The following is a 26713-nucleotide window of genomic DNA, read 5'->3' on the forward strand; positions in this document are numbered from 1 at the left end:
GTTAGACACTCTGATCCAACCAGAATCATTAAAACACCAAATGAGAGGAAAGTTTTTTGGAGGAATTCTGTCCATAATTTCAGAAAAATACACAAACTTATAAAATACATGTCATGAAGCACTGATGCTGTTTATGAGGCTCTTTGTTTCATCTGTAGCAAACCTGGATGTGAAGCATTTCTAGTTCTGAATGTTTAATTTCTAACTTTGGCAGATCTTGTAGGAGACACTTAAACAACTTTTCAGCAGACAGAACAACAAGTCGCTGTTATTACTGATATTATTAACAGTCTATAATGCAAATACATAATAATAAACAATAAAATAAATAAATAAATATTAATAATAAATACCAGATAACCAACAAACTCTGGGGGAAAATCTCATGGTTCAGGGTCAGAGTAGCATCTCATTCCTTTATAAAATCCACCCCATCAATGTACAGAAAAGAGAAATGTTTCATTTTACATCCTTGTGTCTGAGAATGTGATCATGTCTACCTTCAGTAAATAGACAGTATCTACATGTAATCCTGAAGATTTCAACTGAATAAACACAAAAAGAAACACAAGTTGTTCTGGAGGCTCATGGTGTCCCAACATCTTAATAACATAATACTGGTTTAACTTTCTATTCACTTATATATGAATAGAATATGAAAATGAAAAGAAACTAATGAGATTATAAATATGAGCTCAGTTTAAATAAAAACAGAAAAATAATTTCTCACCTTCAGCATTTGCATCAATGGACGTACGGAGCACTGCAATAAAGATGAAAACCTCAATAGATTTACTAAACTGATGATAAACTGAGACATTTTAGAAAAGAAAAAGCACAGATCAACAAGAGAAAAAAGAGGAGCATTAAAACCAAAACCATTTCTACAACTTAAACAACACACATGCTGTTTACACACTTCTTCAGTCTAACCTGGACCAAGACACCTGCTGCTTAAACAATCTGATTAACAAGAAACACACAGCTCTGTTCTTCTCAGGCTCTCAGAGAAACACATTAAACCAATGATACACAGTCATTCTCACTATATAGAAATATTTTCTATAATCTGCAGACAGAAAGTCAGTGATGTACTTACAGAATAACCCCAGCACACAGAGAAAAGAGTGATCCATCATCACATCCAGTCCTGCTGCACAGCCAGTCAGAAAGTCTTCTAATGTGCATCAACAGTAATGATGAAGGAGACGTTACATCTGACATGCATGTGGGACTAATGTCTTTCTAACGTCTCTTCAATAAAAAGAAACACCTCTGTTTCCTTCCCTTTTACCACAGAGCTCAGACAACGTCAATAGTTTTGACCACGGTTGTCATGGTTACATTTCCTGTCCACTGCAGAAACATTTTAGCTGTTTTCATGTACAGAGGTCTGTGCAAGGTCCTAATTAAAATAATCCCTAAAGAATTATTGCGATGCCTATTGATAAGGGACGTGTTGTGCGGATGTGTAGTTATTTATGTAGTTGTGCTGTTTGTGTTCAGGGACTGGACACTGATGTGGTAAAGGAGTACCAGTGACTGGGTGTTCACCTCAGCAATAAACTGGACTGACCCACCACAGATGCTCTATACAAGAAAGACCAAACTCATCTCCACTAGCTGAGAAGATCGAGGTCTTTTGGAGTTAGGAAGTCACTGCTGAAAACATACAACACTGTGCTAGCATCAGCATGTATTACTGTGTGGTCTGCTGGGGTGGTGAATGTACAGAACAGGGCAGGAAAGAACTGAACAGAAGCTGATCAGAGGATCCAGGTCAGTCCTGGACTTTACTCTGAGCCCCACAGAGTAGGAAGTAGCACCACAGCAGCTCATTCATCCCCACAGAAAACAGTTAAAGTCGTTCAGCCTAACCACAGTTGTTATAAATACCTTGTGCTTTTGTCTGCTACCCACTGTGGTTTTTTTTCCATCTCAGAGCTCTATTTGTTATTTCCCTCTGCAACACCCACACATCATTCCTCTAGTGCATCTATAGATCAGATCTGTATATAAATAAAAACTCTCATATGGATGTGTATAGTGTCCAACGTGCCTGGAATATATTTAAAATCTTTTTTATCTCTATATTTTTCATTTTTAGTTCAATTCAGTGTTTCATTGTATTGATGCTACAGTCTGCAGATGTTCTCACGTTGTGGTGGGATTGTGGTTTAGACCTCAAACCGTTGACTGAATGTGTCACTGAGCTGAAGCTAAACCTTTTGTTTCACAAAGACAGCATTTACAGCCACAAATTTAAAAACTCTGACAGGTGAGGTGGAAAACATTGATTGTCTCTTCATGATACAAACTCCTGCTGGGAAACATCAGATTGCTGCAGATTAAAGCACAAAATATTTTGTGAAATTGTAAAGATTCTTACTTGAGATGCCTTTGTTTTTCAGCCATGTTATTATGATAAACTTAAAAGTGTTATCTTCTCAGGAGAAACTAGATAAAATTCTGAATTAAATAATAAAATAATAAAACAAAAATAAAAGCCTGAGAACAAACTGACAGGCCAACTTTCCAGTTCTTCACCACATACAAGGAGGTGTGAGTACAAGAATGACCTCATGCATCACATTCAGCTCAGAGCTAGTGTGTTTATAGCAGATAAAATGTGTCAAACTGTAAAAGATGTGCTTCAGTTTTTTTCTTTGTTTTAGTGCAATGATTCTGAAGAGCTCATAAAGTGACTGAAGTATAATACAATGTGCATTATGTGTTTTCAGTTAGTCAGTCAGGAGTAAATACAGTATGATGTGTAGAAAGCAGCCTGTTTCTCTTGAAACTTCTACTTCCCCATTTTAATACTGCAGCACAGAAAGGAAACATGAGCTCAGTGTGAAAAAATGCTGCAGATAATCCAGTATATTTGTGTGTTAGTGTGTGTCTGTGTGTTGGGGGGGTTACATATTTAAAGCAATAACAAAATAAATATATATGGGTGGGCCTGGGGATGGTGTGTTATGGATCTGGGCTCTCCCGCTATTCTCCTTCCGCTCCTCTCCTTCCATCCTTGGTTGTCTGGTGGGTGGGTGTCTCCTGAGGTCGGTGGCGGCTTGTTGGCTGCAGTTGCTGCGTGGCCTGGTCATGGGAGGCGGCTGCCTCTGGACTGTCTTGCCCAGGGGGGCTTCCTGGGAAACAGGGGTGCCTCGTGCTGCTAGCAGCTCACCATCTGGAGGGAGGTTCTCTTCCCTTCAGACTTTCATCTCCAGACCCCTCTTCTTCCCCACTCTCTCTCTCTTTCTCACACACACACACAGACACAGACACAGACACATAAGGATTTATGAGGCGTGCACGTCATGCGGGTCATTACTGTCCACCGGTCCACCTGGGGTGTCCCCCATGGCATGGTGGGTGGGTTATGAGTGACGTGACTGTGTGATAGTGAGTGCTGGTGGGTGCGGCACAGGGGAGGGTGTGAGTGTGGGGTTATATGGGGTGGAGATTGGAGTAGGTGGGGGAGGGGGGTCGATGGTGCCGTGGTTCCTAGGGTGTGCGGCTGGAACGTCGGGGTGTGTGCTGGCCTACGCCGGGTGGTTGTAGGGGGGGCGCCTCTGGGCTTCTGGGGCCCTGGGCCCTTTGCTCGGGCCTCCCTGGATGGCCGGACCCTGGTGGGACCGGCGGCTGCTGATCTTGGACCACTGGGGCTTGTGCTCCAAGACCGCGGGGGGTTCTTGCTGGAGCTCTCCTCTGCCGCCCTTCGACTGGGGCTGGAGTCGTCTTTGGGGTGGGGTAGCTTGGGTTGTGCTCCAGGGCTGCCGCTGAGGGCCCAGGTCTCTGGGCTGCCCTGGTCTGCCTCTGACCTCCGTAGAGGCGTGGTCGCATTTGTATGATCTCACTCATCACTCCTCATTACTGATCACTCCTTATTCCTCATCCTCTGCATGTTGACACAGTCACTGAGTTGTCCAGTGGGTTTATACACTGCTTTTATGTGAGATCTTGAATTTCTGTGGTCTTTGATTTTCTTCCGCAGTGAATTTTGTTTTTTGCCCTTGTTATCCCCAAATGAAGAGATTAAATACCCACTCCACTCGCTTGTAACCTTAAGTCCTTGCTCTGTCTGAACACCCAGTGAGCTGACTTTGCGACACACATTGCATCCAAGCTTTTTATCTTTGGCAATAAGCCTGTTATTCCGTGAGCAAAAATACTGCACTTGATCCTTTGACCAACAGTCTGGCCACTTCTCATCTTGTCTTATGTCATTGTTTATGTCTCATTCGGTAGCGGTGTCTACAGGAACAGATGTTTGTGTAGCAGCAGCCTCACCGTTGAATGCTAGCTTGCAGCAACCGACCTTCATTGTCTGGTGTTGTAAATGATTATTCTGAAGTAGGGGAGACCGGGGATGGTTGTAACACTTTTTGCCGCAACACCTGTAACTCATTGAATTTTTGAGCTACAGTTCTCAAACTTTTATATGAAATACCCACATCACTTCACTAAAAAATGCACCAATTCAAAAATCTGCAAGAATATCACAGACATCGTATGTTAATGTCAAACACATGGTTGTCCTTTGTTACAACCTACACCACTACCGGGTATGGTTGTAACACATACTGGGGAGGGTTGTAACAACTGCACAAAAGAAGCCTAAACAGATGCCACACAGTATAATATGCTTCAAAAATGGATTTATTGAAAAGAAAAAAAAGATCCCAAACAAAATCTTTCTCTTTAACTGACTACAGCTCAAATGTTCAATGTTTAACTCAGAAGTGTGTGAATTTGTGTGTGAATAAGCCTACTTGAACAAACTTTCATAACAGTAGGCTACTATGACTGTCAGAGCGGAAAGCCCTGATATACCAGCTGTAGGTCCGAGAGGGAGTACTCTATAGGAAAGAACATGCAACAGATATCCCGCCAATAAATGTTTTATAGTTCTTTATAAAAACAAGGTAAAAGAGGAATAAAAAGAGGGGGGGGAGGAGGAATCCGTGAGTCCAGTGAGTAATATTTTAACTGATCTTCTATCGTATGGCACGAGAGGCCACCGTAGGAAAACCGAAAGGAGCACTTAGCTGAGAGGAGGGGGGTTGTCGGACTCTCCCCCTCCACGACTCCACCTGCGCGTCTCTCTCGGTCTCTCCGCTGCTCCTCCGCTCTGGGGACGCCGAAAGCCGGAACACCTGTGTAGGGGACAGGCCGTGACTCAGAAGGCCGGCGACAGGAATTACTCTGCAGGTTTTGCTGTCTGGTCAAAGTAGGGCTACCGCTGTCACGCAACAATCCACTTCAAGCCCAACAAAGAAGGAAAACATGTAGTCCATGCAAAGCGGAGCCCACACAACCAAAAGAAACACTTAGCTCAGAGGAGGGAGGTTGCCGCACATTCCTCCCTCCACAATTCCCACGGCGCGTCCTGTCGCACAGGCAATTCTCCGGCGTCTGTGCCCACGGCCGTCCCGTCACTCGGTCAGTCCTCACTATCCACGCTCTTGACCCAGCTGGACGTCTCCAATGCGTCCTTGACCTGGTACACGATTCCCCCTGGACCGTCGGACCCGCTGCTTCACACACACTACTCGCGTCTGAAGCCCTGCCACACTCTTTTCTCTCTGCTCATCACACACACCTGTGACTAATTATCTCTGATGGCAGGGCTGCAGACACACACACACTCACACAAGCAATCTTGTCACCCCTGTGACAACTGCTTAATCATAACTCTGCACTTGTGTAAAAAGATTCAGGTGTGATATTGAGCTTACATACTTTTTGCATATAAAAACAAAGAAAAAAATCAGGGCTAGTTTGTACATATTTTGTTTGACTATGTTCTTAATCTGAATCACAATACTGACAAATGAAAATTGGTAACCCTGGAGTGCAAGCTTGGTGGCCCCATAGACTACATTGGGTACATTTTACCTACACTTCCTTTGGCCTTGAGCTGCAAGATTGCTCCATGTAGATAATACAAATATTCCCATCATCCAAGGTCTCAGAATCTTCAGCATTGCCTTTCAGCGCTTTTCATGTGTGTTTATTTATTTATTTATTGGTGGGGGTGGTGTTGCTGCTGCTTCTTCTTCTGCTTTTCTTTATTCTATTGTAGCTTACTCTGGGAAGATGACTGGATTGCTGGTCTCCCAGCTTCTGCAGTGATTTGCAGTATCTGCTCAGTGTTACATGACAGATTCCTGTAACCGATCTCAATGACTCTCCCTTCTTTGGGACCTCATCAGATGCTTTTTTAAAAAAAAAAATAAAAGAAAGCTGGCACACATCAGGCTAACATTACAACCATGATAATTTTTCTTCCGCCTTTCCTCTCTCATCCAAAGCGCATCCACTTGAATATAAATACAGAAGCGAGTGAACAACAGGAAGTGTGGCGTGACGTCATACAGCAAGCGTTATGAGTTAGAACAATAGATTTCTTTTTAGACGACTTTTTTTCTTTTAAATCAGCAAATACAAGCTGTAAACTGTGTTGAGGTCGGAGGAGGGTATACAGACTGCTGAAGAAAGCCTATAAAAGTCCCAGTATGCACTGCACGCTGTAAAAAAAAGTTGCGGTATGCTAAGGGATAACATTTAAAAGAGCCGGTACTGCATACCCGTGCATACCGGCCCATCTGACACCCAGTAACTCCATTTGACATTAGTAACAAGGCTAATCAGACCCTCCAACCCACAGTCCAGCCCTGCTCAGCCCAGCGGTGCTCTGGATGTGAGAGTGAGTGAGTGTGTGTGTGTGTAACCTGTGGCTGTTGAGAAATAACGGAGCGGAGCGGCTGGAGGAGCGGGCGGCAGTTTAGTTTAACAGCATCTATATACAGAGATTTATATTTGTCTTTGCTGTCCGGGCTAGACTCAAAAGACCTAGGGCTAAAGCCCCGGAAAAATCGGCTGACGACGCCACTGGTCAGCTATAAGTTAACCATAGAAGTCTGAGTAAAACTGCAAATGGCTCTTTTAAATAAATAAATAAATAAACTGACTACTTACAAACGGAGACCTCTCTCTCTCTCAACAATAGTTATAATTTATTGATTGTTATCGTTTCTAATGTTGTAAATGACACTTCGTGCAGCAGCAAGGGATGAAAATGTAACTTCGGCTCCAAATTAATCTATTACTAAAAAGTTGGGCCAGTCAAAAAAAGAACTGGAGCAGAAACTTTTTGGAACAAACAAACTGGGTTCAGATCCCAGTGAAAATAAAAATGGAAGTTAAGTTCATGAAGCCCACAGAAAATATCCTGCTCAGGCCTGAAAAATAAGTGGCAGTTGTATGTGGGTAGAGAAAACCACCATTGATGGCATAGTGATGGGATGTTTGGCTCTTTTCAGAGAGCCAGCTCTTTTGCCTCAGCTCCCAAGGAAGAACCAGTTCTTTTGGCTCCCGAACGGCTCTTAATTTAGCATCTTTTGTAGCCCCATAATTTGCCTTAATTTCTCAAAAATGAATGATTTGTCTTTTGAAAACATGTTTGTGTTCAGCATGTTCACGAGAAGCCTTATATTTGCCTCATTTTGTGCATTTATTCTGTTAAAAAACCACCTACATTTGTTTAACATTTCAACAAAACTCTTATATTGCACAAATGAACAAAAAAAGCAAACAAATCCTCAAAACAGAAAGAGAACCAAACTCAAGAAAGCAGCATTAATGTCCTCAGTGCAGGAAAGATGCCTCATCTTGGATGGATCCGGTTTCCCCTCTCTGAGAGTAGGGTTTGATGACACTATGCACTCACTCAAGTAGTTTGCTCATGGCTGTCTGCTGTCTCACTAGGAAAACGGTGGAGAACCAGCGACTCACAGTCTCCCTGCGCCGCCTACTGGTAAACTTGTGTTACTGCATCTGTCTTAATGAATGACTGCCAGCTATAAATTAAGAATATTTCACACAAAATATTTCACATAAAACTCAAATCATTCCCAAATAAATAAATAAAATTAACATTTCGTGGGCACACATTAGTCTGCATCACACACTCATTTAGGAGTTACAGCACAGTATTTTCATACGTACATCTTCAAATTATATAGTGATTGCACTTACTGGTGCATTAATTGTGAGAAAGGTGTGTTGTAATTACTGCTGTGACACTCATGCAAACATTAAGTTTCCTTACACTGTGGGAGAACAGGCCAACATCAAAAGTCAATTTGCAGCAATGCCTGGTTTCCCAGAAGTAATCAGCACAATTGACTGCAATCACATTGCTATAAAGGCTCTGAGTGAGAAAGAATTTGCCTGTGTGAACCGTAAACATGTACAGTACATTCAATCAATGTATAAGTTATTTGTTACTCAAACATGGTTCTGACAAATTCAGTGGCACAGTGGTCTGGGTCAGTACATGACTCATTCATCCTAACACACAGCAGTGTCAGTAATAGACAGCAGGCAGGCGTTTCATGTGATGGCTGGCTCCTTAGTAAGTAAATACACATTATAACAATTAAAACCTAATTAATAATAATTCTTCTGTTATAATCTGCATCGGGGGGCAGACAGCTGTACCATCCCAAAAAGGTGTGCAGAATAATCATGGCATGTAGTGTCATGCACAACGTCACACTGAAGAATGCCATTCCTCTTCTACCTGGCCTCCAACCCCCTCACCATGAGGAACCTGACACACAGTCCCCTCCCCAACATAAAGAGTTTCAATGGGGACCAAGGCTGCGTGAAGGTGTCATGCAGTTATTTTAATGAGCTAAAGAATTCAGATAAAACACCACACATCACTTCAGATTTGTTGCAGTTCATCCCAGACTTCCTTCACCGCACTGATTGTGTCTCTTTGCGTTCGCAGGACGGCGTCCATCAGAACCTGACTACTTGAGGTGCACCATGCACCCGGGGCACACTTGTGCTCGGGTAGGCCATCCCTGCAACCTTTTGTTTATTTGTGATTCCAATACTTTGACCCCAAATAAAGTATTTTTATGAGTCTCCACCTCACCAACAAGCACCTCAACTTCAGTCTCAATAAAACTATATTTTCTTGTCTTGTCGGTTGTCACGATTAAGCTTAAAATGCCACAGATCAGCTGGTCTGTTTAAATACATAATGTATTCTGCATTAACCATTGAATGTGGGTGTGCAGGGGTCGGGATATAAGCCAATTTCCCTCGTGCAAACATTCAGGAAGAGTGTGATTTATAAAGGGGAAATTGTTTTCATTTGTGCGTACGCCAGGTTTTATAAATCTGAATATATTTTGGGCTTTTGGATGCATGTACGCTTTTAGTAAGGAGCCTATGCACGGGATGCTATCCATATCCATATAATTTTATGTACGCCACTTAATTCAGGTGCTGAAGGCGCACAGATTGAAACATAAGCAGTAAGACATTGGCAAAGTCATTCACTTCATCCAGAAGGAGCTGGAAGGACCCAGGAGACTGCATGGGTACAGGTGGATTCACAAAAAATTTCTGATGGATGGCATCAGGTTGAAAAATCCTCATATCTCTCAATGCCCAGAGACTAAACTGAAGGCAGTATTATGCTCAGGGACCAAACTATATTTGGCATGTAGATTCATATGACGAATTCAAATCTGCATAAACTGTTGCATTGATGGGTTTTCCCGCAAAATAATTTGGTTAAAAGCTGCAAACACAAGCAGCGAGCCACGTGTTGTTGGAGGCTACTTCATTAATGCCAGTGAACAGGCTGGTGGATGTCTTCGGGTAGTCATGACAGATTTAGGTAGAAAATTGTCATTATCATCCAAACCTCCCTCCACCACCATGATACCGACAACAGATATGGGAGTCAGAGTTTCATTGCTGCATCCATTACTTCAAACCAACACATCAAGAGCTGGTGGGGGATCCTTCACAAAGAAGGAATGGAGTTCTGGATACAGTTCTTCGGAGAGCTAAAAGATGAAGGCCTTTTATGGGTGACTTCCTGGACAAATGTCTGAAGCAACTCAGTTTTCAGAACATAATTCAGGTAACATTTTAGGAATCTTATGGCCTCTGGGATTTTGAGTAAAAAATAAATAAATTAGGTAAAGTAAAAGAGTAAAAACAAAATTTCGGGTTTACAGAATTACTCCTGAAGTCGAGTGCATGTCAGGGTTACTAGCACAAACATCCCACTAGCACTGTATTCAGCTGATATAATCATTACCATCTGACATAGGAACACAAAGTTCTTTTATCAACCATGAATAACAGTGAATAAGGTGGCTCTGTTTATACAGCTCAGCACAGAGCAAACAACGCTGCTGTCCATGGTGCTGAAATACACTGAACGAATCACCAGCGTTGGTGGTAAAATTTCCATGTAATAAATGAATAAACACACACACACAACACTGACAAATTAATGCTTTTCTTTTAAATTAAGAAACATTTGGAACATCAAGAATAAATAAATTCAATATAACTTGAAAGTGAACTTTTTCTTTTTAGAATTCTGCCTTTGTGGCGTGTTTTCAGGGATTACAGCTGCTTTTCAGGAAAACCGAACTCCGCTTAGCTCCTCCGTAATTCGAACCATGAACTCAGACAATTATGTCCATTAATCTGCTTTAATTTGGTGTAACACTGCTGTACCACTTTAAAAATTAGAAAATAGAATATGTCTATGTTGCCAGTGACCTAAATAATCTATGTTTCTCTTTAAAAACATAAGATTTTAAAGACGTTAATGTGCAAAGACATAATAAATGTACAGATAAATTGTGCACTGTGGCTACTCCATGTCGCGTGATCCCTTGTCCTAAGGTGCACAGACAAACAGGGAGGGTTACTATGTTTATAGTTACTTTCTTTCTTTACCTTGTCAATAAAACATTTTTCTTTCACATGAGAAATGTTTTAACCTGGATTTAAAAGTGTCTATGTTACGGCCCAGGCCTGTCTGCTGGAGAGCATGTATGTAAATATGAATGTGCCAGTGCTTGCAGGTGATTGGCCAGGGATCCTTCAGCTTTGCTCCCTCCCTCCTTCATCAGGATTGGACAATGACGTTTCCGCTTCTTCCCAGGCCAGGCAACCCGGAAGTCTGCTCAGCTACACAAGGCTGGGAATACCTCCAGTCAGGACAGTTGTGTGTGAATACAGCACAGCTCTCCACTCACTCTCTGTGTCCTGTGACTGCACTGTGTGTGCATTTGATTACATTGTTACCCAGTGGGGGATTAGGTTTTAGTATTTGTATGACTGGACTGTTTTGAGGACTTTAATTGTGAATTTGAGTGCTTTATGCCTCTTGTAAGAAATCTCCTTTTGTTTTTGGTTTTGTGTTATTGGTTTTTCTGTTGTTGTTAAGCTGCCACTTTGGGCTTTACCTGTTTTCAGGACACTTTAACTTGGTTTTTGTTTTTCAGTTTAAGGAGTTACACTTTTATGGTCGGAGTTATTGTGAAACGGATACTGTTGAGGTGCCTTTCTTTCCTTTTGGTGACTTTATTACAGACACTCTACCTTGTTTTGTATATTTTATATTATTATTGTAAATAAATTAATTGTACTGTGAGTATCTGTCTCCGGCCTTGTTTTGCTACTACCCTTCTTGCCCCTCGATCACAGAGGGGTCGTAACAGTTTACATAATCTCCACTTGTAGTTTATTTAATGAAACTGAAATTTATCCATGTCTATTTTTTCTTCCATTTTCATCCTCGCTCATCCCTTTTATTATGGGAAGAGCTGGATAAGATCAAGATGGTCTGGAACAGCCACCGTATCAGGTCAACAAAGAATGACAATGTACCCAGTGGCATCCCTGAAGTGATGTATACTGCACCACTGCTGTGGAATTGTGAAGATTTTGTACTTCCACACGACAATGTTAATGCTTTCAAACAGGCAAACAAGTTCCTGTCAACCATTCCTTGTGATGAAGACGTGTCAGAGTCAGGCCTTACATTTCCAACAAACATACCAGAAGCTCAAGTATTTTACCTCAGAGTCCGGGAGGTTCTGTGTTCACTTGTCTTTAACTAAAGTGATTGAGAAATCTGTATTTACAAACTTTACTTATGTCCAGGCCTAAATCACTAAATTTATTGTAACGAGAAAAAAACTGCCACCTTATACGTATTTACCTTTATATGTATTTATATACATATAAATACATACATAAAAGCATATCTACATAGATAGATATCATCAACCAAGTGAATTATAGACCGAATACCTTTATCCATTCACTCCTAATTATACAATGATTTATTTCTAATTTTAATGTATCTATTGTTCCAAATTGGGATGTTGTGCGGGGTGAAATTATGATTGTACAATAGAGATGGGATTTATGGCTCTTTGAAGGGAGCCGGATCTTGAGGAGCCGTTCCTTTCAAAGAGCCATTCAAAAGACTGGCTCGTTCTCACAATATCTTACAAAATTTTACAATATATAAGAATGACAAACAATCAAAATATTTACCTATATGAAATCTAATATACAAGGTTAAAAAATTATAGAAAAATTATAGATAAAGGATAAACCTGAGCAGTCTGTGCAAATTCTAGTAAGTTTTTTGAATAGAACTCACAGTATTTGTTTCTGAACAAAACTCTCTGTCCATAGATGCTTCACATGAATGGAGCGTGTTGGACATCAAACTTCTATAATGTCACAAATGTTATTTATTTTCATTTTACTCAACTGTACTATTTCTTATTTACTTATTTATTCATTTATTTATTCATTGTCATTTTTAGCTGGAAGGAGGGTGGGGTGGGGGGGTTGGGCTTGGAGTGTGTGTGTATACGTGGTGCGTGTGACTGTGTGAAAGATTTCATCAAGTGTTTTTATCCTTATGTTTTTAATCATGTAAAGAACTTTGTGTTGCTTATGACATGAAAAGTGCTTTATAAATAAAGTTTGATTTGATTTGAAGGCAGTGTCAAAATTTTGTATATAAAAAGAATGGCTCACAAATGAACGGCTCAAAGCTGTGAATCGGTTCCCATCATTCATTTAAAAGAGTTCAACAGAATGGATTCGTTCATGAACCTTCACATCTCTATTCTACAAAAGTTTCCAATATAAAAAACTTGTTGATGAAACTGAGACAGATAGGTGTTTCATAAAGATGGTGGTGTCATCGGTGAGCTGACTAATGAAAACCGGTGTCCCCAAAACATTTAAAGGAGCAATATCTGATTTTTTTTAATAAAAATAGAGAGCATTTCTGTGGCAGTTATAAAGAGAAATGGGGAAATAGGGCAACCTTGTTTGACCCCACGTTGGATAGCGAATCTTGTTGTTGTACCTGCAGGTAATGAAACTGAGCTGTTTGTATTTTCATAGAGAGAATTTATAATAGTGCAAAAAAATTTTCCAAAGCCAAAATATTCCAGACACAGAAAAATAAAGGGGTGTTCAGTGGAATCGAAGGCTTTATAAAAGTCAAGGAACAGAATAAAGCCATCGTTTCTATTAAGCGACTGTAGTCAAGGAGATCGATCACTAAACGAAGGTTGTTATGAATAGACCTATTTTTCATAAATCCAGATTGGGAGTCACATAATTTTGACTAGGTTACTTTTTAATCTATTGGCATAAAAATTACAATTTATATTATATTATATTATACAATTTTATAATCAGTATTCAGTAATGTAATAGGTCTACGATTATCCAGAATTTTAGGCTACACAAATAAATTTGCCATAACACTTAACACGTTTAAATTATAAACTACTATAAATGAATAAATGTATCGTATGAATAAAAGAATGATTACACTTGTGATTGTTATATGAGTAAATATGATCAATTCTCATATGCATTAAAATTACTTCCACAATGCACCAGAGCAGCTTATGTAAATTAATTTGATAACTAATGTATTTTAGTGTCAATTACACAGCACCTCTGTAGGCACTGGAAAGAGTAAAGAATATGAAACTGATGAAGAGGTCAACATATGATGTTTGTCAGCCATGTAAACCTTTGAGAGCCCCTACAAAGACCAAGCATCACCCCCAGCCTACAGCTGTCACTCAAGACAGACCTGCAGGGTTCCTAAAAAGTCTGTTTAAATAGAAAATAAATATGTTGAGTTCTTGCATTTCCATGTAATATATATTTACAAAGTTGTGTGTTACTCTTGTGACTTTGTGTAAGTCAAAATATACGTGTTTATTAAATCTGTGCTCTTCTGGGCAAAAGAAGTTGATGTTTAAAATATGCACATTTCACTGTATTTTGTGAAGCAGACAAACCCGCCTACAGTCCTTCATAAAATGCCTCATTACCCAAGCCTGCTAATCTCTATAAACCTGTCATACCCCACATTATATTCATGTAACTATTGTTACATTCATTCATTTAATTTCAGACTGATTGTCATTCATCTTACAATATACATGCCACACTGTACAGCCCTGTCACATGAATAAAAATGTGTACACAAGTTACTTTTGAGGACATTGTAATAGTGTTGTTGTCTTCATTATGGACACAAGGCTAACTGTATTACAAAGCTTAGATTAGCTGCTGATACCTGCAAGTGTGTTATTGTGATAGAGTGGGACACTCTGAAGTGGATGTGTATGTTGCTGGGTTGATAATTCCCTTTCGACAGAGCTCCGGTCAGAGAGAAGGGCACAGAGAAGACAGCTCCTTCAACTTCTTTATTGTAGTTGGGTAACAGGATGTCTGTGTTTATTTGTGGGTGGATGAGTGCAGTAAACGTGTTTGTTAGGTGTGTGTGTGTGTGTGGTCTGTGAAAGAAACAAAGTACAAATAATATTAATATTAGGCAAGGCAAGGCAAATTTATTTGTATAGCACATTTCATGTACAAGACAATTCAAAGTGCTTTACATAAAACATTTCAGCAGGGTGCAGAAAGCAATAATAAAGGAAAAAAAAAACATAAAATGCAAGAAATAAAATTTTACTGTGCAATTGTACGAACTTGCATAGCAAATAATAAATACTATACATATTCTGACTGGTAATATTGTAACTTAGCCCCAATATCTCAGCTGAACCATGAATTAACCATAATCCAGTCAAAGGATCAATAACACAAGTTGGCGGGGTTAGACCAATTTAGCGGTCTCTGGCTCCATCTAGTGGGTGCAGCCCGCAATTGCACTGCAGGCTCTCAACACGTGGAGGACGCATGAACCGCGGCAGCAAATTACACTACATTGCTTCGTAGGGAATGGATTGCATACAATGCGGCTAGAAACACAAACTAAATAAACGACAAATTAAGTAGACATTTCGCTGATACAATGCTTACACACATTCTGGACAATATTAGCATAATAATATGTGTTAAACCTTACTTCTTATTCATGTACGCACGCGGCGGGTGACCGTGTTGTAGCTTGCGGTGTCAGTTTCAGTAAGGATACACACCGGAAAAGGAAGTAACGCCAGTAACATGCACGCTTCACAATACAATAGCTAGAAACATAATAGACTTTCCGATAGTTATATACCTGACTTGCTTCCAATACAGGATTCCATATGAACCCCGAATGATATGTGAACTTATGGTTAGATGATATAAACACAGAGAAACTAATGACGTCTTTACTTCCTGAGTTGGAAGCTATATTATATGGAGATACGTGGACTCTTCACTTTTTAATGTTGCAGTGGCCCCTGAAAGATGGTTTCAACAAGCATGATATCACAGTCAAAATTTATTTAATCCATACAAGTAGCAATGGCATAAGCAAATAACAACATTCTGTTTTCTCATTTTTTCAAAAGCTAATCTTGGTAAACTCTAAAAATGACCTTCAGCTCCTCATCTGACAGCTTTCGCTCCACATCTCCAACGGTGCCTTTAACAACATCAGATGTTAACTTTAATAACATAAGTCACCACCTCCACACATCGCTATGCAAAGAAATGCAACATATTTTATGAGCAACTGGCCCCCTGGAGTGCTGAAATGATGCCTGGAGTAAACACGTTCATGTGCTGAGGTCTGAAAAGAAGAATGAAGCAAAGTGTGAGCACCTTGACAGAAAGTGTTGCTACTAGACTTGTTGATAAAGTTGCTGATATTGTTATAGGAGACATGCAGGTTGCAGTAAATTATTTCTTTGTGTATGTTGTAAATTCTTAAATTGTTGGTGACATTATATAAAAATGGTATGACTTCTTAAATTCAATTTCTGTTTTGAAATGGCAAACCTAAGCAAACCTATAAGAACCTCACGTTATATTTAAAGCAAACTGAGTTAGAATGTACTGTATGTTGTTAAATAAGTGATGTAAAACACTCGTAATGCATCTCACCCTTTTCTGCAGTAAAGGTGATGTAAAGTAAAAGTAAAAGTATTGTTAACAACTCAATTTTGAGAATTAATATTGGCAATAAATAGAAAATCTGCACAGTAAGAAATCTGGAAAATCAACTTACCTAAACTATAAAGCTCAGAGGGAAAGTTTAAAGCTATATTTTTTATTGATATGGTAAGAATATGCTGCAGAGTGAGAGCAGTATCTGATGAGTCAACTTATCGGAGTTTTATAGAACTTTGTTATAATTTTATACAGGTTTGAGTTTGTTAATACTGTGTTATTATACACAGTATGTGTATAGTATGCGTGTGTGTGTGTGTGTGTTCTTTCTTTATTTATCACCTTCTACTTCTGCTTACTGCACCTGTACTGTTGCAACAAAGCAATTTCCTCACTGAGGGACACATTTTGTTTTTCTTGATGTAACTTCTGAATAAATCGTCTCATCAGCTGCAGGAGCTGATTTTCCTGTAAATAATGAGATTATTAGTTAGTTTGTTTAGTTAGTTTGCAAGTAACATCCTAATTTTACACTAATTTCTCTGGTAAAATCTTAAATGTATGTTGAAAACAGAAGAGAAAACAAGTTCTACTTTATAAAAATGAGTTGGATGTTGCAGTGATTGTTCAGTAATATGAATATCTGTCTTGGACAAAGGCTGAACAACAGGTACAGGTTACAACAGGTGCAGCAGCAGGTGGGCGGAGACTTTACTTGCTTTTGTTTTTCCTGTGCACCTGTGCATACAGCATACTGACATCTAAAACAAAAGCCACATGTCACATTTAAGTTTTTAACTCATCATATAATCTCATCGAGGGTGTTCTTCACACACAATAAAACCTGATGAAACTTGACTAGTTGAACCTTTTTAAATGGTAATGCTTCAGTCTGAGTTTTAAAATAAACATATGGCATCTAAACCATTTACACTGAGATCATCTGAAGTACAACAAAACTAAAAATGTCTGATCTTTGGTGAGAAGAGTTAAACTGCAGGAAAAAGAAAACAAAGCAACATTCTGAACACGTGAAACTTCACATGTTGAACTTAATTAGAACAAATGATTAAAAAGTCAGAGGAGGGAGTGTGATATGTGTCATGTGACTGTCATAGAACAAATACAGTAAAATAATTCATTATTAGAAATAATTCAATTCAATTCAAATTCAATTCAAATCCTTTATTGTCCCCAGAAGGAAATTGATTTTGCAGCCAGAACACACACACACACACACACACACAGGACAGACATCACATCAAAACATCAAAAAACAAAATCAGAACCAATGACATATGTCAACAAAGAGATTCACACACTTCAAAACAATGAATGAGCTTAAAATAAGTTAAATACAATCACAGCTAAAAACAAATAGAAGAACTCTGTCACTTTAGGCCATTACTGTTAAGTAGATGAACAGCAGGAGGGACAAACGACACTTTAGGTCTCTTTGTCCTCCCAAAAGAGGCCTGAAGGTAATAAAATAAACTCATTCTGGAGAGGGTGGTTCGGGCAGTTTAATATAGAACGAGCTTTCCTCACCATGTTTTTGTTAAAAATGGCCAAAAGGCCCTCCTGCTGGGATCCAGAAACTTTGCCAGCAGCTTTCACTAAACGACCCAAACGGTTTTTATTTGCCAAACTAAGGCTCCCGAACCAAGCAATGATAGAAAAAGATAAAACCCATTCAATTACACTTTTATAAAAAAGAGACAACATTTTAGTGCAAACATTAAAAGACCTCATCTTTCTTATAAAGAATAACCTCTTATAAAACATTTTTGAGGTGATGTCAATGTGAGACTCAAAACATAATTTATTGTCAAGAACCCAAATATTTATAACTGTCTACCTCCTCGATGGCAGCTGCTTTAATAAAAGTAGACGGGGGGTTTGACGGAGACTTTCTAAAATCAGTAACCATATCTTTGGTTTTGGACACATTTATATGGAGGAAGGAGTTTTCACACCAGCTCACAAAATCATCCACAACCTGCCCGTGTGCTGTCTCACCACCATCAAGAAGGCTAACGACGGCGTGTCCTCAGCTAATTTTACAATATAATTTTAGAATATAATAAATAAAATAAAGTTATTAAAGCTGCAACACTTTAAAATCCTCAGTGATCTGAACTCATCATGTATCTTAATCTTTTAAATAAAAGAACAAATTATTCATTTTTGGTTTTTATTATTATATTTTGCAAATATGAAACACAACAACACACACGTAAAAAGTTCATAAAAACAATTTACATTTTTCTGCTAAACAAAGTTTGAAGTTATCATAAAAATTAATCATGAAAAAATATATTAAAACATTTAAACTCCATCCAGGTTAAAAAAAATGTATGGAATCGTATAATTTCATATAATTTGTCAAAAAATATATTTTAAAAACTTAAAGCTACAATGCAGATATAACAAAGTATATTTTACTTTTATCTTTTGCTCCATTTACACATTAAAATGTAACTAAGTGCCTAAATGATAAACAATGAGCAGCTTGAGCTTTGAGCTTAAATAAAGAGGATAAATAAAATGTTGCATCATAAAAACAGAAGCTACTGAACATGTCTGATATTTGGATAACAGAGTTACAAACAGCAGTTTCATACAATGATTCTCTTTGCTGCTTCGCTTCTCTTCACAGACTAAGAACCACAGAAGAAGAACAAATGAGGTTATCTAAGACGTCTGCATGTTACTGAGTTTTCTTCAGTCTTGTGTTTTCCTGAATAAAGCAGCACAGCATGCAGCCTACATGGCAGCATTGTTATCCAGAGCTGCTCCTAATCCGACCTCAGAATAAACTGCTGCATCACCTGCTGCAGGACTCCACTTTCCTGTGAACGGAGATTATCTGAGTCACATATTTGCCTGTAAAATCATCTTTAGGACTTAAAGTGAACTTAATATAATTTCTTTATATAAAAGGAATAATAATGTATAAAATGTTTTATTGTCCTTCACCAGTTACCTGCAGACTGTTAGTTAATACATGCAACATGTCAAATAAGGAGGTTTTTTAAGAGGTACAATTTTAAGATTATTTGATGAATTACATGCTGTGAATGACCCAAAATAAACTTCTGGGAAAATTAGAAATGCAGGTAAATGCATAGAGTTTACGTACTTTTGTTTTTTCTCTTGCCTTTTCCTTTATTCTCATGGTTGATTTCAGCGTACACTGGAGTGGACTCTAAAACCAGATACATGTTAGCAGACATGCAACAATAATGCTAAACCTTCATTATTATTATTATTGTTTAATGCAAATGACTGACAGTATTTACAGAGCAACTGTGTAGATGATGAAGTGCAAAACAACAGTAGCAGAAAAAGAAAACAGAAAAACTTAGAACAAGAAAAACAAAAGGACAAAAATCTTTTATAATTCTCTTATAATTATGACTGCAGATCCAGAATTATTGGATTCTCTGCAGCTGACGTGATGACATGATGACATGTTTCAGTCCAAACACTGACTGTACCTGCAGTTCCTGTCTTCACTTCAGAGTAAACACAACTCTCCTCTGGTTCATGATGCCTCCCTGTTAACACACTCACATTCATCCACTAAAACACACGAAGCTCAAAACCTTCAGAGCTGTTTTTCCTCCTTTAAACAGTGTGTGTGTTGGTGTAACTCACTCTTTTTCCCAAAATGTTTCAGTTCAATAGGAGAGTATGTGACATCTCTGGATTCATCTGCATCTGAAACATTTCATAATTCCACATCAGTCACTTGTTACAAGTTTTCTGAAATCACATCATTTTTACATTTTATTTCCTTTCAGTGGGTTTGATCGACTCATAGAGACAAACATCATCTACTGGAAATAAAAGAGAATAAAGAGAAGATAATGGTTATTCCATGATTGGAACAAACATGGAATATTCTATAAAAATATTGTTTTCTGAACTTTTTCATTTTTATTTATTTGTTTATTCTTATTCTAATCAGATCGTCGATTTTAAAGGTTAATAAAAAGTTAGTAAAATAAAAAGTGTAAGTCCTGACCGTGGAGAGGAGAGCTGTACTGGTTAGTTTCATTCTGGTTGACTCCAGGATGTGAACTGGAGCTCTGACTGCTGCTCTGTGACTGGATCCACCTAAAACATCATAAATACACAATGTTTAACACAGAAAAGTTAAATAATGAGGATTTATGTTGGAGATTGGGGTTAAATGAAAGAATGATGTACAGACCTGATGCAGCATAAATCTGTGAAAAAGACATTAGTTGTTAAAGGACTTTGTAGGTCATTTTGTTCTACTGCTGGTTTGTTGTATAACATCAGAATAACTCTGAATATTTGGTTTATTAAAGAGTAAAAAAGGTCTCACCCTTGGACCGTTTGCAGAGACACAACAAGAGCAGGAAAATCAATAATATGATTCCAATAACTGATCCAACCATCAACAGCACAGGAAATGAAGAGCTTTCAGGTCTGGACACAGCTGGAAACACAACAGAAAGTAATAATGTTATTTATATGAAGGGTTTAGAACATAATTCTCTCAGTGTTTCCAGAAAAATAAATGTGATCAACACATAAAAACTCATCAACAAACTTTTTGTTTCTCCTGCTTTGAGCAGAAAAATGATTTACAAAGTAAAATGTATGATAATTTAATCCTGCTCACCTGTAACTGACATCCAGCTCTGTTGTGACGTCTTTCCTGCATGTTGACACTTGTAGAAACCTTCGTCTGATTGTGACACTGCAGAGATGTTCAGCTCCTCTCTGCCATCATGTTGGAGAAGTTTGTCATTGTGATAGAAAGAAACACTAGAAAGTGTGTTTTGTTCTCTCAGTCTGCAGCTCAGACTGACAGAAGCTCCCTCAGTCACAGGATGGACGGGGCTCACCAGGATGACGCCATCATCATCATCTGTAAAGAAAAGTCAGTGGATATTAAGTTCAGTCAGAGATCAGCTGGTAGAGAGATTCAGAAAAAGCTGATTTATAGAGAAGTAAAAAAACTCTTTATCATTAAACACAGACATCCGTTCATGTGTATTTAAAAACATACACATGTCCTGTATATACATATATACACACATACATGTTTACACAGATCTAGACATGGTGTGGCAGTGGTTCAGTCTAGTTCTGAGTGTGGTCTGTCCAGGGCAGGTGGTGGTGGAAGTTTTGTAAAGCCTGACAGCAGCAGGCAGGAATGAAGAAGAAATATTTATTGTTCTATAGTTTTGTGAAGAGATGAAGTGAATGAAGTAAAACCTACAGTCAAGAGTTTGATGCTGCTTTGTGGTGATGGAAGAGAGAGTAGTTTATTTAAAGAATGGATTTATATTTAATCTGCTGAACACAGAAGGAATTAATCTAGCAATAATAAACACAAAATCATAGGATGTCATCACGAGACAAACACTGAAAATCCATTTCTATATGGAAATGACATTAATGATAAGTGATACTTAAAATGAAAACAAAGCATCATAACATACTCTGTACAGTGATGTTGACTGTGTTGCTGAACTCTCCTGATCCAGACTCACACCAGTAAACTCCACTGTGGTACCAGTTCATGTTCATGTTACATGAGGATCCAGTCATTCTCCCCCAGGAGGAGCAGCGTGACAGATGATGTGTTTCTGTAAACCTCATCACTCTCCACTCAGCAGAGTTTCCTCCACAGTTCAGTGAAACAGAGTCAGATGTGAAGTGTTGAACTCTGTCAGGATTCACTGTGAGAGACGCTGCTGGATGAACATCTGAAAAACAAACATAATGAAAGGTCAAACTTTGTAAAAAAAAAATACTCTGCAATAAGTTTAAAAAACACTGAAAGTAAATTTATATTTTGATAAATACTTCAGAGTGAAAGTATTAAATGCTGTTAGTGGATAAGATGTTTGGAATAAGCATGAACGGATGATTGTAAAACCTTAAAAGTGCAGAACCACAGATACCAGTAGGCAAGGTCAGGGTTAATGGAGACAGAAAGCAATAAACAGACATTCAAACTGACCTTCAGACCAGACAAATGTGGGTTTACTGTGATTAGTGGAATAAACACGGTCCACTCTTTCAGCTCTACACACATATCCTGCTGTGTGTGTTTGTCCATGAACAATGGTGGAACTACCAGCAGTCCCGTTGGGGCTAACAGGCAGCAGCTCATAGCTGTAAGAGATATACTGGTGTGACAGATCAGGAACAGCTTTATACCAGTAGAACCTCCATCCTGCAGACGGAGGTTTAATCTGACATCTCAGAGTTACTGAGGATCCAGGACTCAGCCATGATGGAGACACAGAGAGGACAGGCCGGGGTTTATCTGTTGAAGAGAGATTTTATCTGAATGAAAACATGTTGGATCTTGTTGACTCTTAACTCTGAATAACATTTCTCTACTAATGTTATCAATTTTATATTTAAATTTTTATATGTATTTAAAACATCTACATTTGTTCAGATAAACTGTTCAGTTAAAATGCAAATAAAGGAGCTCATCTCATTGTCCAAGGAGAACAAAATTTATTCTATTCTATTCTATTCTATTCTATTCTATTCTATTCTATTCTATTCTACAGTCATTTAGCAGACGCTTTTTTCCAAAGTAGCTTACATTTGAGAATAAGAACAGCACAGGTAAGAATTCAAACAAGATGGGACGTCATAATTAAGTGGTATTAAGCTGCTGTGAGTCCAGGTGCTGTCATGTAGTGCTAGAGGCAGTGTATATCATTTATTTAGTTTTTTGTTTTTTGTAGTTTTTGTAAGTCATTTCGTTTATATACAAGATCACGATTTGATTGAGCAATATCACCTTGGGCATAAGTGCACAATTCTTATATTTATAAGTTCTTATATTTGAGTAGTTTTTTCTGCTCATACAAGGAACAAAAATATATTTAAATCTACAAGAAATTACTCAAATGTCAAAAAGTTTGTTCTCCTTCATTTGGATATTGAAATGTTTGATTTTGGGTTTTTGCTCCACCAAGGATTAAAATTATAAGAGTAATAGAATAATAGAATAAATTTAATTGTTCTCATGAGATCCAACTCTGTCCTAAAGAAACACTGTTAGGTATCAGGTAAGATATACATGGAGCTGATTTAACAAGATATAATAATTAGGGCTGTCAAAAATAATGTGTTAAATGAGTTAATTAATTTATGTAATTAACTGCATTAAAATCGTTAACCCATTAACACATGCATGACATGACAAGCCCCATACATCCATCACTTCTCTGTTATGATGGTGGGACGTGGAAACGAAGGATGGAAGAGATCAGCCGGGTGGCTGTATGGATGGACTTGAGAATAAACACAGGCCTCCCTAATTCATATACTACACACATATGCTTGCATGCACACACACTCTCTCACACACACACACACACACACACACACACAGGCTGAGTAATCACCAAAGCTTAATACTGTATAAAAACCGACATTTACAGACAACTATCAGCCACCAGTCCATAACTTTTCTCTCTTCTGCTCTCATTAAAAGATTCAATACAAAGTTCACAGCAGGACTCTATTATTCATATGATAATATGATTTTATGTTAATCTGGAATTACATGATTGTGTCATTTTGTCTGTAAATAATTAAAATGCCAGTTTACCATAAATATAATACGTTAAAATCAATATTTGCTGCAACAGTAAAAACAAGAAGTGGTCAACAGCAGCTTCACCTGATGTGATTCTACTAACAGAAAATGAAAAAGTTGACTCAACTTACACAGACAGGAGACTGTCAGTCTTTAAAAGGTGTTCCCAAACTTTATCATGCAACAGCCCACATGTAGAGGTATGTTTGGTCCAGAAGGACCCACCTCAAAAAAGGAAAGTTTCTTTTAGTCTACTAGTCCGTGCTCTGTGTGACCTGTGGAGATGTCCTGAGGGTAAGAACTCAAAGAAGTTGTGACCGGCGTTTATTGTTTATTGTTTTATTTGGATCCCCATTAGCTGCAGCAGCTTCTTGTTGCTGTAATTAACCATCTGCTTAAAAGTCTGTAAATTAAATAAAAAATAGGGCTGTCAAAATTAACGCGTTAACAGTGGTAACTAATTTAGTTAATTAATTGTGTTAATATTTTAATGCAATTAATGAATGTGTGACAAGCCCCATACATCCATCATCTCTCTTTTTTATTTTTTACTTTTTTTAACCTGTGCTGTCCAGCATCCTAGAAAGCAGAATAATAGTCTGGTGGCCCCAGTGGTCCAAGATCAGCAGTCGCTGGCCCCACCAGGGACGATCCAGGGCGACCCGAGCGAAGGGTCCAGGGTCCCAGGAGCCCAGAGGCAGCCCCCACCCCCCAAAGGTAGAGGGCCCGCACCATGCCTAGGAGAACCAGGCCCCCCCAGACAACCACCCAGCATGGGCCAGCACCCACCCCAATGTTCCAGCCACACACCGGGAACCAGGGCACCATCGACCCCCCCTCACTCTCCACCCCATATAACCCCTCACTCACACCCTCCCCTACGCTGTACCCATAAGCCCTCTCTGTCACACAGTTACATCACACCTCCCACCATGCCCAGTGGGGCACATCCCAGGCGGACCACAGGACAGCGAACCCCAAGTCTGGTCCACACCAGGGTCGAGGATCGCTGTTGTGTTTGTTTATGGTTCAGCTGAGAAGGAGGAACAAGCGCTTCATGGTTCACACCAGCACATATTTACCCCAGAAGTATTGTTGTTGGAAGGACCTTCTCTAACACAGTAGTTTGCTGGTGGTAGACAGGGTTTATACTTCAGTTAAGTAGGTGCGGGTCTAGAAAAGTTCTGATGGGGGGCCAGGCAGGAGCACTAACCAGGAAAATGGACACAAATGGGACCTGTTTTTTTTAGGTCTAAATTTTATGAAATATTGAACTGATTGTTACAACTAAAGTCATCATGTAATGTAAAAAAAGTAAAGAATTAATTTGAAAAACAAACAGCCAGTGATGTATTTTATCAGCAGGTGTTTACTTTGGGTGATGCTGCTGCACAAACACTCACACTTCAATGATAAAAGGAAAAATGTGTTTTTATCCAGATCATCAGTTTTATCAGAGTTTCTTCATCAATGTTGGCTGTTTAACTTCAGTCGTCACATCTGCTGCTTTTATTACAGAAATTATCACCATGGAGACGGTTGGTGAGATGATGATATATGAATTCTGAATTATTATCTACAACATGGTAGAGATGGTTTAGAACAACATCTAGAAGAACATCAAATGCTGCATTTACTGACCTTTGGACATCTGATGTTTACCCAAGTGAAGGTCAGTTAACAGTAAATATTTGTAGCATCGGTTCATTCTGTTGTTACAATACAGTAAAAACGGGCAAATTTCAGATTTAGTCACAAATGGTGATTAATCATGATTAATTTGAAAGCTGTGATTAATCTGATTAAAAATTATAATCATTTGAGAGCCCTAATAAAATCTAAATGTAGACAAACTGAATCTGATTCCAGGTCACATTCAGCTGAAACTGATGTTGGACAAAAACAAAAAACTTTTAAAGATCAGATTCACATTTAAGTAAAAAAAATAAAACAGCTTCCTGATCGGTTCCAGCTTTATCAAATAAATCCTGCAATTTTTACCTAAAACAGGGTTTTATAGATAAAACTGGTTGTGGACCAACTATTTTACTGGACGACTTTTACTGGAGCCTTGCTGGTGAAACAGGAGCGTTTTTGTTGCAGCATCATCTGCTACTGGAGCACAGCATGGCTTCATAGATAAACTGTGTTTGCGACTACTCTGAAACAAGTGTTAGCTGAATCTAGAGTTATGATTGTAGCCTGGAAAGGTTTATATCGTTCAGATCTCAAGACTCTCAGCTTTCCAGTGGCGTATAACCAGTGTTGGGGGTAACGCGTTACAAAGGTAACTCGTTACTCTAATATACTACGTTTGGCAGTAACGAAGTAATACAACGCGTTACTAACTATATTTTGGTAATATTATTACAGTAAATGAGTCCGGTAATGCGTTACAATCCCAACTGTCAGTATAAACATCAGACAAATAAATAATAAAACAACCATCGCGCAACAGCCGAAAATAAATATGAAGTAGAAGAAGAAGAAGAAGAGGAAGAAGAAGAAGACGAGGGCGGCGGCTTTAAATTAACAGAAGAAGAAGAAGAAAAGGACGAGGAATGATGGCAACCGACTCGACATTTTCTAAGTGGGTTTACTCTCACTATTTTGAATACATCAGAGAAATCGAAAAGAACAATGAGGTGTAGAACAAGAGTTTGTATCACATCATGTCGTTTAATTCTTCCATATCATTACATTATTGTAATTCAGCAGTTCATATTAACAACTACTTTCTGATGCAACCTCATTAGACTTTGTTGCCACACACATACTATAATAATGAGGAACTACATTTAAATGAGAACTATTCACCATGACAAAATATTGCGCACCTTCATTGCGTAATGCCTTGTCCTAAATGCT

General features: G+C 38.6%; 1 protein-coding gene across 1 annotated transcript in view; it reads right to left on the bottom strand.

Moving 5' to 3' along the window:
- Nucleotides 1–26713, bottom strand: part of LOC121639986 (Fc receptor-like protein 5) — a 907115-nt gene that overhangs the window by 24157 nt on the left and 856245 nt on the right. The window contains exons 11-18 of the mRNA XM_041985606.1: nt 21717–21983; nt 20891–21139; nt 20591–20704; nt 20453–20468; nt 20264–20355; nt 19894–19956; nt 19734–19793; nt 19376–19441 (exon numbers count right to left, since the gene is read on the bottom strand). Of these exons, the coding sequence (XP_041841540.1) occupies nt 19376–19441; nt 19734–19793; nt 19894–19956; nt 20264–20355; nt 20453–20468; nt 20591–20704; nt 20891–21139; nt 21717–21983 (927 nt within the window). The remainder of the gene's footprint in view (nt 1–19375; nt 19442–19733; nt 19794–19893; nt 19957–20263; nt 20356–20452; nt 20469–20590; nt 20705–20890; nt 21140–21716; nt 21984–26713) is intronic.

The sequence above is a fragment of the Melanotaenia boesemani genome, chromosome 5 (genome assembly GCF_017639745.1).
Source record: "Melanotaenia boesemani isolate fMelBoe1 chromosome 5, fMelBoe1.pri, whole genome shotgun sequence".
Lineage (NCBI taxonomy): Eukaryota > Metazoa > Chordata > Actinopteri > Atheriniformes > Melanotaeniidae > Melanotaenia > Melanotaenia boesemani.